General features: G+C 41.6%; 1 protein-coding gene across 9 annotated transcripts in view; it reads left to right on the plus strand.

Moving 5' to 3' along the window:
* Positions 1-425: 425 nt before the first annotated feature.
* The window catches only part of TSC22D1 (TSC22 domain family member 1), a 96,281-nt gene continuing 78,110 nt past the window's right edge, over positions 426-18,596 (plus strand). For 7 of the 9 annotated variants that reach the window (XR_010071064.1, XR_010071066.1, XR_010071065.1 and 4 more), the window contains exon 1: positions 1,596-4,456. Coding sequence is in view for 2 of the 9 variants with exons in the window: in XM_063334789.1 (XP_063190859.1) it covers positions 1,587-4,456 (2,870 nt within the window). In the remaining 7 variants the exon portion in view is untranslated. Of the gene's footprint in view, positions 935-1,586; positions 4,457-18,596 lie in introns of those variants that run through there. The other 2 variants (XM_063334798.1, XM_063334789.1) reach the window with 2 other exon arrangements.

Here is an 18,596-nt window from a genome sequence, read left to right on the forward strand (position 1 = left end):
GGACCGAGGGAGGGGAGGAAGGAGAAGGGGGATGAATAACTTGAATAAATCCGCAACGGAGCCGAGGAGAGGGGGAGGGAGGCGGCGGGTCATGTGAGGCACAGTCATGCTGCGGGCCGGGGGAAGAGGCGGAGAGGGGCACCTGAGGGGACGAGGCGGCCGGAGAGGGGAGGGGGGATGTCTGCCCGCCCGCCATAGACCTAGCTTTACCCCCTCCCCAGCCCGGAGGGCCGCCATGAAGGGACAGCCCCCGCCCTGCCCTTCCCCCTCCACGGGCTCGGCACCGCTCGGCAATTTCCGCCACGCGAGCCGAGCCGATTTCCGCCGGCTGGGACCAGACGGGCTTTATGTCTGCCGGGCGGGCGCGCATGCGCGGCGGTGGCCGCCATCTTACGTTGTCTCTCGCCTGCCCTCCCCTTTGGCGAGCTTTCCCCCCTCCCTCTCTTTCCTCTCCTCCCCCCTGCAGCCCGGCGCAGCGCCCTCCTCCAGCGCTCCGTGAGGAGACGGGGCCGGGCGGGGGGAGAGACCCGCGGCGGCGGCGGCAGGGAAGCCGGGAGAGACCCTGAGGGAAGAAAGGACGGGGCAGGCGGCGGGAGGAGGAAGACTGATCCCAGGCGCGGTTCTGCGGAGGAAGAGCGGGTGCCGCCTGTTATAAAGGGGGAGGAGGCGGAGGGGGAAGGAAGAGCGAGCGGAGCCTCCTCCAGAGACAGCCAGACACAGAGGGAGGAGAGAGAGGCTGCCCGGCTGGCTCCCCCTTTCTCCCTCCCCTCCCTCCCTCCTTTTTATGGACTCTCTTGTCGGGCTGCTGCTGCTTTTCTTCCCTCCTTATTCCGTCTCTTTCATACCCAAAATGATTCAGCTCCATGGCTGCCACTGACGGGGATGTCCCTGCCCGGCTCAGCCTGCCGCTGCCGCCCTGCTGTGCGCCAGTCCTGTACGTATCTGCGCTCTCCTCCTCCTACTACTACAGCGGCGATGGCGAGGGGCGCCGGCCGCCCGGCCGGGCTGCCCTGAGGGCCCTGCCGAGCTGCCCTCGCCCCGGCGAGGAGGCGGCGGCCCGGTAGCGGCGGCGGCGGGCGGCCGCCCTGGGGAGGGCGGTTCTTGCCGGCGAGCCGCGGGGAGGAAGGGGCTCGCCCCTGGGGCCGGCCGGCTACCGCGGGCATTTCCTCCGGGGAGAGGCGCAGTCGTGGTGGTGGTTGGAGGGGGGGGCGGCCGAGGAGGAGGGTGGTGGAAATCCAAAGGGGGTGGGTGGGGGTGGGGGGAAAAAAAGGGAGGAAGAAAGTGAATGGCGGAGGATTGAAAGTGTCACATTCAGAGGCGCTAATCTAGAGGCGGCGGAGGACCGGTGCTCGCCCCCTCCCTGTCTCGGAGGGGAGGAGGAGGAGGAGGGGAGGGGGGTGGTGGTGGTTAGCGGCGGTGCCGAGGCGCCTCAGCCCCGTGCTCTGCGGGAGCCGGAGCGGGGGGGGGGGCGGTTGTGCGCGGTGTCTCTCTGCCCTGCCGTGAGCGCAAAGCTAACTGTGTGTGCGTGTATGTGTCTGTCTCTCTCCATGCCGGGGGAATTGCACTCTTAAAATACACCCGATACAATGCACCAGCCTGACTCAGCCGCAGACATTAGTGCTAGGAAGATGGCGCACCCGGCAATGTTTCCTAGAAGGGGCAGCAGCAGTAGCAGCGGCAGCAGCTGCGTTACTGCTCCCACTGCACCAGGTACCGGCGTTGGGAGCGCTGCCCTCGCCGCCGAGGATTATCAGCCGCCTTTGCTGGTCCAGCCGCCGCCGCCTCCGTCTCCTGCAACATCTTCATCGGTGGGTCCACAGCCGACACCCCCTCCTCCACAAAGCCTGAACCTCCTCTCACAGTCTCAGCTCCAGCCACAGCCTCTCGCGCAGACTGGAGCCCAAATGAAAAAGAAAAGTGGCTTCCAAATTACCAGTGTGACCCCCGCTCAAATATCAGCTAGTATGAGCTCTAATAACAGCATAGCTGAGGATACAGAAAGCTACGATGACCTGGATGAGTCCCACACTGAAGACCTGTCGTCTTCAGAAATCTTGGATGTTTCTTTATCCAGGGCCACTGACTTGGGAGAACCTGAGAGGAGCTCCTCTGAAGAGACTTTAAATAACTTCCAAGAGGCAGAGACTCCTGGGGCTGTTTCTCCAAACCAGCCTCATCTTCCTCAGCAGCATGCTCCTCTGCCTCATCACCCACAGCAGAGTGTTGTGATCAATGGAAGTGTTCACCCTCATCATGTTCATCACCACCACCATCTTCACCACCACCATCATGGACACCATCATCCATCGCATCCTGGGGTGGGCAGTGCCCCGATTTCTGGAGGACCACCGCCCAGTCCCTCATTTAGAAAACTATCAACAACTGGAAGCTCTGACAATGTTATATCAACTGCACCAGTTTCTGCTGCATCATCCACTGGTTCCCCGGCATCAGTCGTGTCTAATATCCGCACTACGAGTACTCCTGGCAATTTAGGTGTAAGTCCTGCTGCTGGAACTAGTACCTTAAATAATATGGGTGGCGGTAGTTCTAGTGTGGCAAGCAGCGTGCTTGGTACTATAAATTTAAGCAACATCACGAGTACTGGTAATGTAAATGCTTTGTCTGGAACTAGCGGCAATGTTAATGTGAATATCTTGAGTGGTGTTGGCAATGGTACGAGTGCTTCCTCTAGTGTCATTAACAATGTTACTAATCCAACTGCAGGAATGGCAGTGGGATCAAGCCAGCAGCAGCCTGCATCTGGCACGTCAAGGTTTAGGGTTGTAAAATTAGATTCTAGTTCTGAACCTTTCAAAAAAGGTAGATGGACATGCACTGAATTCTATGATAAAGAAAACACTGTTGCAGTTTCAGAAGGAGTAGCCGTAAACAAAGCAGTAGAGACGATAAAACAAAACCCGCTTGAAGTGACTTCTGAAAGGGAGAGCACCAGTGGGAGTTCTGTTAGCAGCAATGTAAGCACACTGAGTCACTATACAGAAAGTGTGGGAAGCGGAGAAATGGGAGCACCTACTGTGGTACAGCAGCAAGCGTTTCAAGGTGTGGGTCCGCAGCAGATGGATTTTAGCAGCGCTGCTCCTCCGGCAATTCCAGCATCTAGTATACCACAGAGTGTTTCTCAATCACAGCTTGCACAAGTCCAGCTGCATTCTCAAGAAGTAAACTATCCGCAGCAGAAGCCAGGGGTCCAACCTCCTGCACAGGCCAGTCTAACCACTGTTACTGGGGTTCAGCCAGCCCCAGTTAATATACTAGGTGTATCCCCGTCTCTGGGCCACCAGCAGCCTGCCATTCAAAGTATGGCTCAACAGCAGCTACCGTATTCTCAGCCGGCGCAGCCCGTGCAGACTTTGCCAGTTGTGCAGCAGCAGCAGTTGCAATATGGGCAACAGCAGCAGCAACAGACAGTTCCTACGCAGATGGCCACAGGTCATGTTAAGCCGGTGAACCAAAACTCTGTTACGGGGGCTATGCCAGACTACATTCAACATCAGCAGATCCTCCAGACTCCAGCCCCTGCCATGCAGCCCAGCTCTACAGGAGTAGGAGCAGGGCAGCCAGTTCCTGTTGCCCAGGCACAGAGCATGCAGCCTTCGGTACAAGCACATCCAGCCGCTGCCCCGTCTCAGCCTGTTGCCCATGCTCCAGCAGCCATACCAGGTGTAGGTACCAGTGGTCAAATGCTGAACGTTGGGCAGCAAGGAAGCGTAGCCGCTGTGGTGCAACCACCATCTGCTGCAAACCAAATTCCACCTCCAGTGATGCCGTCAACAGCTGCTCCTCCATCTTCACAAGTTGTGCAGCCTGTGCAGACAGGAATAATGCAGCAGGGATTACAGGCCGGCGCTTCGGGCCTTCCTCAGCAAATGGTCATTGCTCAGCAAAACACCTTGTTACCTGTACAGCCGCAGGCACAAGGAGTGGAATCTGTAGTCCAAGGGATGACTGGGCAGCAGCTGCCTGCGGTTAGCCCTATACCTTCTGCTAGTACTGTTCCTGCACCAAGTCAAGCTGGTTCAGCTGTGCCTCCTGGCATACCTTCTGCTTCTATAGGTTTGGGACAGCCACAGAATATAGCACAAGCTTCGTCTGTGCAGAATGGGAATTTGGCTCAAAGTGTTAGTCAGCCTCCCTTGATATCAACAAGTATAGGTATGCCAGTGGCACAGAGTGTGCCACAGCAGATACCGCTCAGCTCTGCCCAGTTCCCCGCACAATCACTAGCTCAGTCAATTGTAAGCCAAATCGAAGATGGCAGGCGCCCTACAGAACCTTCCTTGGTGGGTTTACCTCAAGCTGCCAGTGGTGAGAGTGGTGTTGGAGCGTCAGCCGTTTCAGATGGCGGTAGCAGCAACATGCCATCCTCTGCGTCCCTCTTTCCGCTGAAGGTGCTGCCGTTAACAACGCCTCTCGTAGATGGTGAGGATGAGAGGTAAGACTGGCGGTAACTTTATTAAAAGATAGACTGTCTGATAGTTTGATTTGCACTAACTTGCAGGTCTCGTTAACAGCCATTCTGTGAAACAAAGCGGTGTGATGTTTTTGCCTAATTAGAAATATTGTTTTCTCAGGTCCCAGCGCACGTAGGTATTATATTGAAATACTTGTTTTTCTCTTGAGGAGGTGGGTTGTATTGATTATGCTCTGAAACTACTGCGTGGGTAAACTGTGTTTTAACAATCTGTGACAGTGTGTATATTCCCATTGTATAGAGGAAGACAAAAGAATACTGTGGAATGTGGGTATACTAGTGGTGATTGTAGTTTAGATTATTTATTACACTGAAATAATTAATATTTATTCTTAGGTAGATTTTTTTTTTCGCAAGCCTAGACTTCATCCTGCCTCAGCTTCTCTTTTTCAAGTACTGACTTTACTCAGGTTGAACCAGTTGCGATTCTGTGGTGTATGGAGAAGCTTGCTCTCTGACAGCCAAGAGATGCGTTAGGCAAATGAGTTCGGTGGGAAAAGGGAGGTTCAGCAACACCGTTGTGGCTCTTTAAATTGAACTTGGGGCACTTCTGGTCTTGGTGGTTTTGCTTCAAAGCATTAATCCATTGTGAGAGCTGCTCAGGCCTGCGGAGGGGTGGTGAGCCTTTGAGTCTGGTGCACCAGTTCTGTGCACTCAGAGGAATAAACTGCACATGTTCTCCCACCTTCACCTTTTCAAACAAATGACCATGTGGATGTGAATATTCTCATTTATTTGCCAGTATGTGAGGAGAAGCTGTGTTGGTTGTGAAAGGCCCTTGCATGTGCAGGCTGAAGTGATCCCAACAGCAGTTTTAAAGTGCAATTGTTGGATATTAATTATGCGTGGAAATTCCTCAGTGTATTGATGACCCATTATGATACATCTTTACAAATGGACAGGAAGACTGTGGTGGTTTTCCCAAAGAACTTCTTGTCTAAGGATATGCTACATTAATGGGAGAAGTAACTTTAAGATAAATAACCTGCCTTGAGAATGTGGGAGAGGACAGAAAAGAACACTAGAAAAGAAAAACTGAGGCTCAGGTGAGGAAACAACACAAAGCACTAAACACTTACAAGGTGGGAAAAATGCTGTAGCAATAGGAGATGAAATACTTCTTAAATATCTTCTTGGTACCATAACTTAAATTAGGAGTAATATCAGTGCCCAAACTTTATTAAAAAAAAAAAAGGATTGCTGGGAGAGGCTGGATTCTTTTCTTAATATTGAAAATACTAACTCTATCAGCAGTCTCTGATTATGTTGATCATAAGGTGTTGACTGCCTTAGTGGCTTTCATCACATCTTTCTAAGATGCCAGAGAGCTATAATGAGTAGCAGCTTGTCTTCCAGGAGTGCTAGAAGACAAGTTCCAACACAGTTTCATTCTGATTATGTTTTTTAGTCAATAAATACATGAAGGTGGTAGAAGACAGGCTGAGGTGTTAAAGCCCACAGTGTCACCATTATGTTACTAGCAGTCACTTTTCTCGGAAACGTGTTTTGTTTTTCCTTCCTTCAATCTTTCTAAACCAGGACACTGATCCTTCTCTTCATGGGTCTCATCGTGTTTTGTGGTGAGGGTTGGTGGTGAGGTTTTTTTGTGGTGTTTGGGTTTTGTTTTGTTTTTTTTTTTTTTTTTTTAACTGACCAAAAAAACGCCCTAAGCTTTCAGGGGATCCTGCCTGAGTAAGAGAATCATAAACTCATTGATACTACGTGTTTTGGAAAATGACATCTAGCACGTGACTGTACCCTGATTTTAAGAGCATATGTTAGCTGTTTGTCATGATTGGTAGTTTTTCCAGAGTGTTTAAATCCCTCAGGGTAACAATAGCCAGAAATACCTTCTTCCTCTGTTATTTGGCTAGCCAAAGATCATATCCTTTCTTCTCCCACGCACGTTGCGTCTTTGTTCAATCTGTCATCTCCAGGTAGGCTACACTTTTGTTTAGCTGCAGTTGGAAAATCATTTAGATTCTTTGCAGAGCAGGATACGACTCTATTAAATGGAGACCAAAAATAATTGTGGGTTTTTTTGCATGGTTAGGTCACTTTTTTGTACAATTAGATAATTTACAGCAGCACTTCTCCTTGTATATCTGCCTGTAACATTAAAACCTTAGTGAGATTGCTTCTGCTTCCGCTTCCAGGGGATCTCAGGGCAAGGTATTATTTGTGTTGTCATCTTGACTGGAATTTCTTTTGGTCTGGAGCTTAGACCTCATCACTTACTAAAGGTAGTGCAAGATACGCTGTTACTCTGCTTGGCTTCTCGCTTCTCTGGCCATCAACTGTCTCTAGTTAGAGTTCTCTTGAGAGTTTTTTGCCTGCTTGTTAGACTATTCCCTCTTTTACAGGAGGCAAAGGGTAGTGTATTGTAGAAGTATATAAACATTTAAGAAGCAGGTACACTGTAAATATATGTGTATAAACTCCCCATTTCACTTTCCCATGTACACATGCACATACATATCACTGACGATTTATATCGATACATCCCAAGTGATTCTAAACCTGACAAGGGAAAAGGTAGGAGAAAGAAGTAAGCGGTGACATAATTGGGCCAGTGAAGAAGCTGTAAAATTCCATTTAGCGTGCCTTTGAAAAAACATCTGACCCACGTAATACCTTGTTTAGATTAACTCCCAGCTTTCGTTAAACCTGTATATAATTGCATTTAAAGACACGCCAGTATCTTTAAGTCTTTAGCCCTGCTCAGTTTTTAGAACAACTTTTGCAGCTCTTTCTATGCCTGTTATCAGCGCATGGCCTTTTAAATATAGACAGCATGAAGTGTATGTGCTTTGAAAACTGAATTTTTATTTCCCCAGTATGAATGATTTTTTTTTCATCTTCACTATGAGTTGAAATAAGAGATACTAAAAATGAGCTGCTTAGCAGAATGCTATATGGAAAACTATTTTGCAGACTTTATTTGTTAATGAGAGGATACAAATAATACTGCTATAGTTTTTGTATTAAAAAACAAACCAACCAAACAAAACCCCCCCACCCTACGCCTGGTTCTTCTGATTAGTCTTTCTTCAGCCTGTTGAGTATGCCATAGATGCTTGTATGTTGGTAGATTCATCATCTCTTCTAATATTTCAATCTACAAAAATGCAGGCCAGTTGTTTGGATGTTAAGTATTTTTTTTTCTTAGCTTGAATCATGGTATGGACTCGTTTTAGTGCATGATTCTCATATAGTTTCTTGGATTTGCAGAAGTTACCTCAATTTATTCAGCTCAGTTATTAAATCCGGTCAATTTTAGACGTGGTCTTTTGAGCTTAGTATTTAATCTCTAGAACTATAGAAGAGGATTTCTTTTATACTTTTGAAACTTAAGTATGGAAAAATACTTGTTTATATGTGAGTGAATTCTTTTGTGTATTTATACTTAGTGTTGCAAAATCAGTTTTACATCTTCCTAGACAATGCTTTATTGTGCTATAGGTGCTTGCAATAAGATTTTGTACAGACTTGTATAATTCTTAAATTACTTGTAAAGTGAAAACTTAAAAAATCAACGTATTTTACAGCATTTATAGAGGCTGCTGTAAGTGAATTTAAAAATAGCTTAATCTGAAAAGTTGTTTACCATTACTTAAAAGCAGATTTTGTGAATGAAGGATAAGAGAACTAATAACTGTCTCCCTGTCCTTGACAACGTTTTCCTCTAGAGTTGCTTTCATTCTTTAGTCTGATGCAAGTTGTTTTCACCTGTTTCTGCATTTCATCCAAAAATGAAGCAAAAGAGAAAGGAGGAAAAGGTGAAGATAAAGAGATAAAACTGACATAGAGACTTAAGTATTCTTTATTATCTGACTATCATAATTTTCTTCTTGAAGAGAAATTTTTATTAAAAGATCTTTTTTCAGCTGGACAGAAGGGGGAAAAAAAAGTCGAGGAAATGTTTTCTGTATAGTATGTATGTTTTGGCTTGTTATTCTGTGGAGAAATTGGAAGACTGAATGTGAGAATTGAAAGACTTGTGAACAGCCTTTGAGAATCTCTAGTAGTAGTAACTAGTACTAGCTTGTAAAGCAAGCGTGCAGTCAGAACATTGGACGAATTTTCATCATGTATGCAAGTATGTAGTAGGAAGGCTCATCAGGTTCAAAGGAGATTTTTACAGATGTAATTGAATACTTGTTGAAGATGTTAGTAACCAGTAGTGAATGAACATACTGAGATAGAACTGGAAGTTTAGGTTAAACATTATTTTTGATGTGGTAATTATTTTGCATACTTATTTTTATTTTCTAAGCTGGTTTAGAGTTTATATAGGCTCTCTTATTTGCTGTAAGTTTTGCTGCTGTGTGTTTGATGAAAAAAGGAGAAGATACTGCACAACAAAGGATTTATGGTGGCTTAGCATAGATATATGGTGGTATTTTGTTTTAGTCACATCTTAGTGGCTGTGTTGTTATTTTCCATTTTCCAGACTTTAAACTTGCTTGAGAGTCTTGCCACCAATTTGAAAATTGCATAACTTGAGTTCTAGGAGATTGACTTTTAAAAAAAATCTCTTCATAGTTTCAATTTGGCTATTTAATTGGCAAGTCACATGAGTAAAAAGAGAGTGCTTTGGCGAAGAAAATGTGGTTTCTGTTGTGTCATGCTGACAAGTCCAGCTTCTCGCTTCATCTGATGAAATAAAATACCTACCGTCAGCAGAATTGACTTTGTTAGCTCTCTGCTCTAAGTAAAGAACAATGAGGAATTTGGGGTCTGCACTTCGTATGTCTGCTGGCCAGCTGTAGGTGGCAATGCCTGTTTGGACGCATCTTATAGATGCGTTTTCTGCATGCCATGATATGCTTTGAACTAAGGATTGCTACAGTGCTTGGTATTGTATTGTCTTTAAAGACAGGAAGAACCAACATATTTCAGGGGGTTGTAAAAGCAGTAATTTAGCACTTAAGATAAGGCAGATTGTTGGAGATGCTGAGAAACTACCTCTCCAACTGATAATGTCATGTCCGGGAAATGTTCCTTAGCACTGTAGTTTTGGCTGCTCTTTGGAAATCATCAGTGTATATAAAAACTAAATCATGTATGTGTGGGTACATAAAAACAAACAAACAAAAGGTTTTAAAATATTTTGTGTTGAAAAGCAATCTTTGTGACCATCTCAGGAATTGCATTCTTTATATTACAGGCTAATCTGGAAATTAGAATTATCCGTTTCTCGTACTGTGTATTGGTAGTGAAGTGTTTCATTCACCCTTTACAACTTACTGTGATCTAGATGACACCACAACAGAGTAATGGCTGTAATGGTCAATGGTAGGCTAGCAAAGTTATGAGTATGGGAGGGGAAAATAATAATAATAGTAATAGTACCAAAAACAAACAACCCCCCCAAACGTTAATGTGTCTTGCTTTAGGTAAAAAGACATAGGGGTAGCATGCCTATGCTACAAAAAAAACCCCTTTAATAATGCTGTTTGCTTTAAGAGGATAATAAAGTAAATAAGCCTTTTCAGACCTAACAGCTTAGGAAGTAGATCAAGTTGTAAACAGTAGTGTTGCTAGTGTAGTCTTTTAGAAGAAGAAACTATGCACTCCTGAATATCAGTGTAATAAAAGCAAGCGTATTCTTGTTGTGACCTTTTTGGGAATAGTGTGTGATCTGGGTTTGCATTTTGGTGTAGGTGAGACATAAACAAGAATAGAAAAGAATAGAGTGTCTTTGTTCTCATTGATTTAGTGTACTGGTTCTTCTTCTGTTCTTGATTAATTTATGAGACTAAAATGCGCTGTGTGTAATACATATTATACTTCAGCAAATGACTGAAAACTTTTTTTTAAAAGTGGGCCTATACCTTTCTTTCACTTACTGCATTTAGACCACCAAAGGCAGTGCTATTAAGCAAAAGCATGCTTTAACAGCATACTAAGCAGGGACTAAGGGTAAGATTATTCAGTAAATTATTTCATGGTAATGATCACCATAAATAAGGAACTAGTTTATACTCAGTGTGATCATACAAAAAACCATAGCCTAAAGCTAAGATGGAAAGAGCTCTTGAGTGACTGGAGATACCACTTTATTTATTTTAGCCTGTTCTAAAGCATTCACAGAGTTACAATTGTGTGATGGAAGTGCAGCGTAATTATGGTATCACATTGGAGCACCTGATCATCCTTCTGGCTTAATGTCTTGCAACACTTTAACTCTTGGTCTGTCTTTGGAATTTGCTAACAAAGACAATAATTGTGCTACAGTCAGTTGTGGTGTAGAAAACCTTATCAGCTCATTTTGTGCAAGCCCCCAAACACCTATTATGCATTATCAGTGTTTGAAGCAGGAGTTGGTTTGTGGTTGCAGTTATATGCAAAAAGTCTCCATCTTCCACTGAAGCTGGATAGACTTTCCTGAGAGAGAGATTTCGAGGTTATAAATGTTTGTCAGGCAGGGATTGTAATGACCCCATACATGCAAATGCTAGAGAGTATTGCCTGTGATAATTCAGGTATTTTATCATTGATGGTTACCTTATGGACTAAATGACTTGCCTAGTACCTAATAAATGGAGATTTCTGACTGTGGTGCCATACAGAAATTAGAGTAATAATCACACTTCAGATACAACCTTGTGCTTTAATAACTGAATTGAACTGAACTTGTTCAATTTCATGAAATTTTTTTACACTTGCAAAGTAGAATCTTGAACACTTGTTTTAATACAGTAGAAAAGTCACAGCAAATTTGTTCACCGTTTTTTCTTTGAGCAAGCAATTAATTTGTTATTACACTTTCTTTAAATTATTTTGGCATTATTTTTTGTGCTTCTGAAATGACTCCTGAATATTTTTTTTTCTACTCCACAATCTTAATGTACACTTACTGGTCTTGACTTCATCTAAGTTGTATCAATGCTGTTGGTGGTTTAATATTTTCTTTTTTTTTAAATTCAGTTAGTAATTTTCCAGATTTTCACTAGTCTTTTATCACAATATTTAAAATTAGAGAAAGTGTACATTGAGCCTAAATATTACTACTGTGAGTTTAAAAAAAAGGGCTATATGAATTATTAAAAAACATTTTAACTGGTCTGTATAAACGTAGGAATATGTTTGGATCTTACGTGTTTCTACATATGTATATATGAGGTCAAGCTTTCGCCACTGTGATAAGCATGAAAAATTCACGTGTAGGTATGTCTGTGTTTGGGCACTTAGGCCAATGCGTTGTTGTCACGTGTTTTTTAAATGTTTTTTTTTTTCCTTTGTGTTTAAGTGTTTATTATACTGCTTCCATGAAGTATGTAGTGTTGGTGAAGCTTCATATATTGAGTACCTTTGACAATGAGGACATATATTTAAGTACTGTAGGCATTCAAGCTTGAAGCTCTTGTCCCAGGTCATATTTCTTTTTGCAGTGCAAGCGATGGTCTGGGAGAGTCAGTGAACTTTTTGTTCAGCAGAGAACTGCTACCTAAACAAACTACCCTTTATTATTAGCCTTTCTGCCTGGGGATTGTAGGTAGCATACAAGCTGAAATGGGTGCAGAATTTTGGAAGTACATTAGAATAATAGAGTAGGAAGGTAAAGCAGTTTGAGGGTTTTCTGTCATTCAGGGTTAGAAGTTTAATGCTTTTTTGAAGCTGACTGTAATCCTTGTAGAGGAACAAATGCAGGTACCACTGATGTTTGTTTTTTCTCAAGGAAACTTTCAGAAAGCTGTTCTTTGTATTTATTTTAATAAAACTTGGGTATCTTGATCATCTGTTTATATACTTTTGAATAACCCATTCTTTTGAGTGTAGTGGAGGAGTATGGTTTTATAAATTGCTTTAACAGGCAGCAGAAGATCTTCCGTAAATTTAAGCCTAACAGAAAGATATGGATGGGTGTACAGTCTGTTAAAAAATGTAGACAGTATTTCTAGTAAGGTATAGATGTGATAGCAACTGGAAGTTGTTTGTAGGGTGTTTTATAACCTACTGCTTAAGTGTGCTAAACCACTTGGCCAAGCAAATTATTTGAGCTTGTGTGGGACTTAAGTACTTGTCCAACCTTCTGTTTGTATGTCTTTTGGATTGGGTTTTTTTTGGTTCTTTTAATTAGCATGGCTATCCAGCAGGAACTTTTCAGGGCTCTGACCTCTTCCTCTGTGTAAAGATTTGAACTTCTCCGGCAGTTGCTTAAGCAACGGTATCAAAGTATTAGGGACAGTACTGAAAGCTGCTGAAAATGTGGATACGCATTCAACAATAGTCTCAGTGTCTTACTGCATTTAGTAATGTTTTTTTTTTTAATACTGTCCTCCAGCTCTTAAAGATGAATTATGCAGATAAGGTGATTTCAGCACGCAGTGCTATTAGTGTGTGCTTATTTCAGTATCATCAGCATTACACTTGGTTCATTCCTGTAAGATAAGAAGGTGCAAATCAAATGTAAATTACACCATCTTTTGGTAGACATTGTTGATCTTTTATTTGTAATCCATTGCCTCGTGGGTCAGTAACAGTCCTAGTTATTGGTAACCGGCTGTTAATCTTCAGTGCTTACGTATCTGGTCAGCAGTCCTTCTAATTGCATAAAGTGTTAAGTTTCTGAACTTAGTATCTGTTGTGAATTGTTCATGCTTGGTTTAGAAATGGTATTTTCCTTTGAATTATTGTTAACAAATGTGTGATATAGAAATACCCTCTAATGTTTTTTCCAGTAACTTTGGACTCTCTGTGCAATGTAGAGGAATGAAATCCCTGTCAAGATGAGAGAAAACTCAAATGCCTCTTAAGCTTCCTCTGACCTTCACTTCACCCAACTCTGTCACAGTTGTGTATAGATGGGGGGGAGATGATGACTGGCAGTCATAACTTACATATAAGAAAAGGTAGAAATCAAAGAATTCAAAATGTAACCATACTAAATTTGTGTTTCTAAATATTTAGTGCTGTTATAGCTGGTAACTAAGATTGTGATTACAAATTGACACAGTAACTCATGTATGATTGCTTTGAGTTCTATTGTGACTGCAATTTTGAAATATTTATCATCTTTAAAGAAGAGCAAGGGAAAACCTCTCAGGCGGAATCTGAATTGTGACTGACTTGTTTGGCATATATTACCTCTGAGTTGGGATAAGCATAGGAAAAAAACAACCCAACTTCTATAGATTTCATGGGAGATTATTTTCAGTTTGGTAATTTTACTGGATGAATGTATATTTGTCAAAGTATTATAATCTGTTTTTCTACCATCTGAAAAGTTTCCGTATTTCTCTGAGGAAGTCTGTCTGTGGACTATAAACAGTATTTTAATTCTTACTTCCAGGTTGAGCTTGCCAGAAGTGGAATGCTTTCATTTCCTCTGGGATTTTTGAGGGTTCATGCAGCAGTGCTGCCCTATAGAAACGCACGTAAGGGGAAGCAGAACAGCTCAGGATCTTTCATGATTTGGTGTGTGTGTGGAAAGTTGTGCACAGTATTAATTGTAATTGTCCCTTGATGTCATTTGCAGTACAGGGTACTCAAACTCTGAACATCTCTGAAATACGGCAAGGAAAGATTTTGTAGTAACAATTAGTTTATATTCAGTATTATGGTTTGTTTATGTTATAAGCTTTTTAGTGGAAATCTTGACCTGGCCTTAACTTGAAATGTCTGCTAAACATCTTGATTAATTTATTTTTTTTCATTCTTTGGTCTAATATTCTGAATACTGCATATCTGTATACGAGAACATATAAAGCTTAATTATTTTTTTTTAAAACCCAAACCCTAAACAAATCTGCTGGTGAGAGAAGGTGCAATTGCTGTTCTTATGGTTTCATTTCTTGCATTCTTACAAAATAAGAACAAGTGAAAATAAAATAAAAGGAACCATGAGTTAATGACTACATATTTTAAGAACTTGTTAAATAATTTACTGTAGCACTCAAATGAATTCAAGGTATAAATGCACCTCTTTAATCTATTGAATGAGGTTATTATGTTAAGAATGGATCAGGATATTGCACTTCCAAGTGTTTCTTTAGTAGGCCTAATATCCTAAATTGGGTGAAATGGCAAGTTACTCATAAATGTTCACGGAATGGTGCAGGACGTGCATGTGCCTTCGTGTTCTTTTTTTTTTTTTTTCTTTCCAAGTTTGTGAGGCTCTTTCCAATTCCGTAATTGCCTGTGAAAGAGAGGAGTTCCCGAGCACGTATTTGATTGGAGAGAGAGGAGGGAGGAAAGAAGGTGTGAAATGTTTATGACAGTGGTTTTGACTTTCTTTTTCTAGTGGGGAAAGGGATTTTAGTTTTTGAAACAGTATCAGGTATGCGTGTGTTAGAGCCAAGTATAGGCAGTTGTTGGCAATACAGCCTCTTATTTATGGGGTAGTAGCTAAAAGGCCTAGTTGTGAACTGGGGCTCTGCGTTGCTGGCTGCTTTATAACAAAAAGCAGAAAAGATGATCCTGAAGGACTTACTGTCTGATGTCTGTATAACTTCTGAACTGATTATAAGACGGTAATGCAGGCAAAATCTTAATTATTTTTATCAGTTTATGAAAAAAACAGTCCAGCAAAGCAGGATGGTAATTTGTATATTCTGTAAAGATGTACCCTATTTGGAACATACTTTTTTAGTGCCTGTGAAGCTATTGGATTAAAGTGTTTTCTCTGAAGGCATCACAAACAATCCTCCAAAGAATTCTGTAAAGGACATTGGAAATTAAGTGTTCATAAATATTCTCAAATAGAAGATTGTCTTGGTATTTAATGACCGAAAAAGTGTTTAAGAAAGCCATGCAACCCTCCCTCTTATACTTTTTAATTGGACAGATGTTTAAAGAAGCTTGCTTTATAAAGTGTTATTTTTAAAAGGAGTTCCTTCCTACCCAACCTCTGAACATAATAGACTAAACCATTCTTAATGTTTCAGGAACATGTACACTTTACAAATATCTAAAATGTTTTATTCATTTTTATATTTCAACAACAAGAAAAAAAAAACCAAAACATTGGGATAACTTTTTGTAAATGATGGAGTTTGCGTATTATATTAGATGGAAAGTCAAGTCAGATCAATGTAAGATCCATGCGGTAATGCAAAATCCCAAATGCCTTTTATTTCTTTCTTCTACTTTGACTTTTAAAAATCCTATAATTCAGTGAATTTATAGGTATTCTTTAGAATTGCTTTCTAAAAGTTGCTGTCAGATAGCTCTGGAACACAGGTACTTTGATAGGCACTAGATGTGCCGTATGTGATTTAAGGGGAAAGTTGATAGCTTGTGGATTAAGTCTGTAGCCTTTGTGTATGCAGACAAATCTTCCCATGGTTTTGTTACTGGGATCACTAGAACAGTCATGCAGATTGCATTCATCAAATGATATTGCCGTGTAGCTTTGCACAGTTTGGCATAGGCAACTTGGCACTGTGAGGTCTGTGTTCAGAAATGTTCAAATGTAAGTTTTAGTTTTCTGTAGTAAATTGCAATATATATTTGGAGACCTTCTATAAATCATATGCTAGAACTTCTCAAACAATGCCTTTTCTACGAAACACTTCAACTTTCTTGGGCACCATTCTTAAAAATATAATTTTAATATGAAAAATCATATAGTATGAAATGAGTATCTTCTGTAGCATTTTACATATTAAATACATACTCTAAGGTATAAATTTATAACGAAGTTATTATTTGTCTCTGTGCAAAATACTTAGAGCATGACGAGTGAACACTGGATGTTTTAATTTTTGCTCGTCAGTTTCATGTTTTCAGCCACTGATTTATGTTGTCTGCCTCTAATGAAGAGGCAAGATTTAGAAACAAAGCCCTTTCAGAAATCATGAGGTTGCTGGAAAGATCTACATTTTGCTTCAGAAATAAGAGTTAAAAGAAGTAACTACCACTGGTAGTCTAATCTGCCTAAAGTGACCACAAAAGAAATGTACCAAACACAATTGCTGGGAAAAGTAGGCTTTTTTCTTTATGAAAGAAGATGCAACCATGTCTGAATACTATTTAATTATAGTGTCTGTCAGTGAATGTGACCAGTTTCTGTGAGATTGTGCTTAAGTGGTAAACAAAGGTTGTTTGTAATCTCAAACTGGTAAGAAATGGTTTGAAATGCAGTGTCTGAATGCAGTGTCTTCTGCAGTGAAGTAAACAGTTTTTTCTCTCTGTAAGTATATTGATGTTAGTGGGTTGAATTAGGGTTGCACAGACATGAGACCCGAAAATTAAGACTCTCTCTTCAGTTCCGGCTTTTCTAAAAACTAAAAATAAATAAAAATTGTGTTTGAAACATGGCAATGAACACCTAAAATGCCAGGATGGCTGCTGTTGACTTGGCTTGAAGGACATACTTGTGTTAATTCATCTGATCAAGTAATTGATAACTGTAATAGAAGAAAGTGCTGCTGAAGCAGGAAGCCGAGTAGAGCCCTGTGAAGTGGAGAGCTTGAAAATCCTGAATTGAGGTTTGCATTTTGGAGCAGTTTGCAATGGAGACTCTGAACCTTTAGCCTTCTACAAGAAAGGCATCTAGAAACATACGTGCTTTTCTTACCTTCAGCATAGTTTCTTGGGAAGGGATGGAAGAGTTTCTCTCTTCTCCCTCTTGATGGCCTATGGCCAGAGGCCCGCTGCCATAGGAAGAATGGCTAGTGGAGAAGCTTTCAGTCAGATGGAGTGGGTTTTGTAGAGTCTGGCTAGTATGACCAAGTGTTGTGGGGATGCCGTATATTCTTGGAGGTGACTGTTCTAATTGATTCTTAAGTGTCGAGGCCAGCACCTTCCAGAATTAAAAGTAACAGAAGCAATTGGTTGATGTTAATTGTAGATTTACCAGGTTAGCTTGCAAATTGCATTTTAAGACTTCTTAGTGTATTTGCTTTTCTTGATGTGAACTGTTTGTATTGTAGCTTCATTGTATCCTCTGCTTACATACCTAAGTACAGGCTTCAAAACTTTGTTCTGCTCCTTTCCTAATAATGTTGGTGAAATCGAACACTTGCAGAGCTAGGTTATGCTGCTTGAACTCATATATCCTGTTTCAAAGCCTGGAATGTTGTCTTACAGTTCTTCTGCTTTAGCACTGTGTCCTGTGCTTTTTCCATTTTTCCGCTTTGGTTCAGCATCTGCTGTTCTTTGCTTGATCACTCGTGATGATGAATGGTAAATACTTTGGTTCAGGAAAACGAGGATGTCTCTTGTTGAGTCTTTACAGCAGAAGCAATGAAAGGGGGTAAGAAAAAGGATGGTAAGAGTGATTAACTAAATGATAAGTTTGCGTGCTGCTAATTCTTCTTGTCAGACTGTGCGAAGACCTCCTTTTGCATTATTTTCCCTTCTCTCTTTTCCTAGAGAATCACTTTTACTTAACCAGGAGCCCTTTGTATGGTCCTTGTAGGCTAGGCTGGTTTGCTCCTAATGTTGGGTGCCAGCAGGAAGTGGAGCTGCTGTTAGGGCCAGTGGCTTTTCTTTTACTTCAGGCATACTTTTTCCAAGTACAGTGGAGTGTCTTAACTGGTCACTCTTGCCTTCCTAAGGATCTACCACTCTTACCCGCTATTACTGTGGTGAATTACTATGTTTAAGAGTTCCAGATCTGTTGGCGAAATGCGCCAAAATGGTCGTTTGGTTTTGGTGTGGACAGATACAAAGCCCAGAATGTCCCATCTTGTAAATCAAGTGAGTACTTTAACTTGAGCCTTTGAAAACAAAAAGCTAATGAGTTACGGCCTGCTGTGTTGCTGGAGCTTGTCCCACAACATTTCAGAATTCAATTGTGGTAGTGTATTTTTTTAAATGACTAAAGATGATATGCAGGGATTAGACAGAATTCAAAATGAAATGGCAAAGTAATACCTAAACCAAGAAACAAATCTCTAAAGCTACTGGTAAACCTACATCAGTCTTCTGATTGAGACAGTGACTCATAAGGAGCCTAGAGCTATGATAACATATCCACTTTTTTGTATTTTAAATTATAAATGAGAACTAGTTTAGAACATGATCTGGACCTTATGCGCCCTCAGATAATTCAGGAACAAGAGGACACAGGTAAAATTGCCTTGGCTAATTTCAAGAAAGGTTCTTGTCTGTGGAGCTCATTGACACAAAATACTGAGGAGGCTGAGAA

The sequence above is a fragment of the Chroicocephalus ridibundus genome, chromosome 1 (assembly GCF_963924245.1).
Source record: "Chroicocephalus ridibundus chromosome 1, bChrRid1.1, whole genome shotgun sequence".
NCBI lineage: Eukaryota > Metazoa > Chordata > Aves > Charadriiformes > Laridae > Chroicocephalus > Chroicocephalus ridibundus.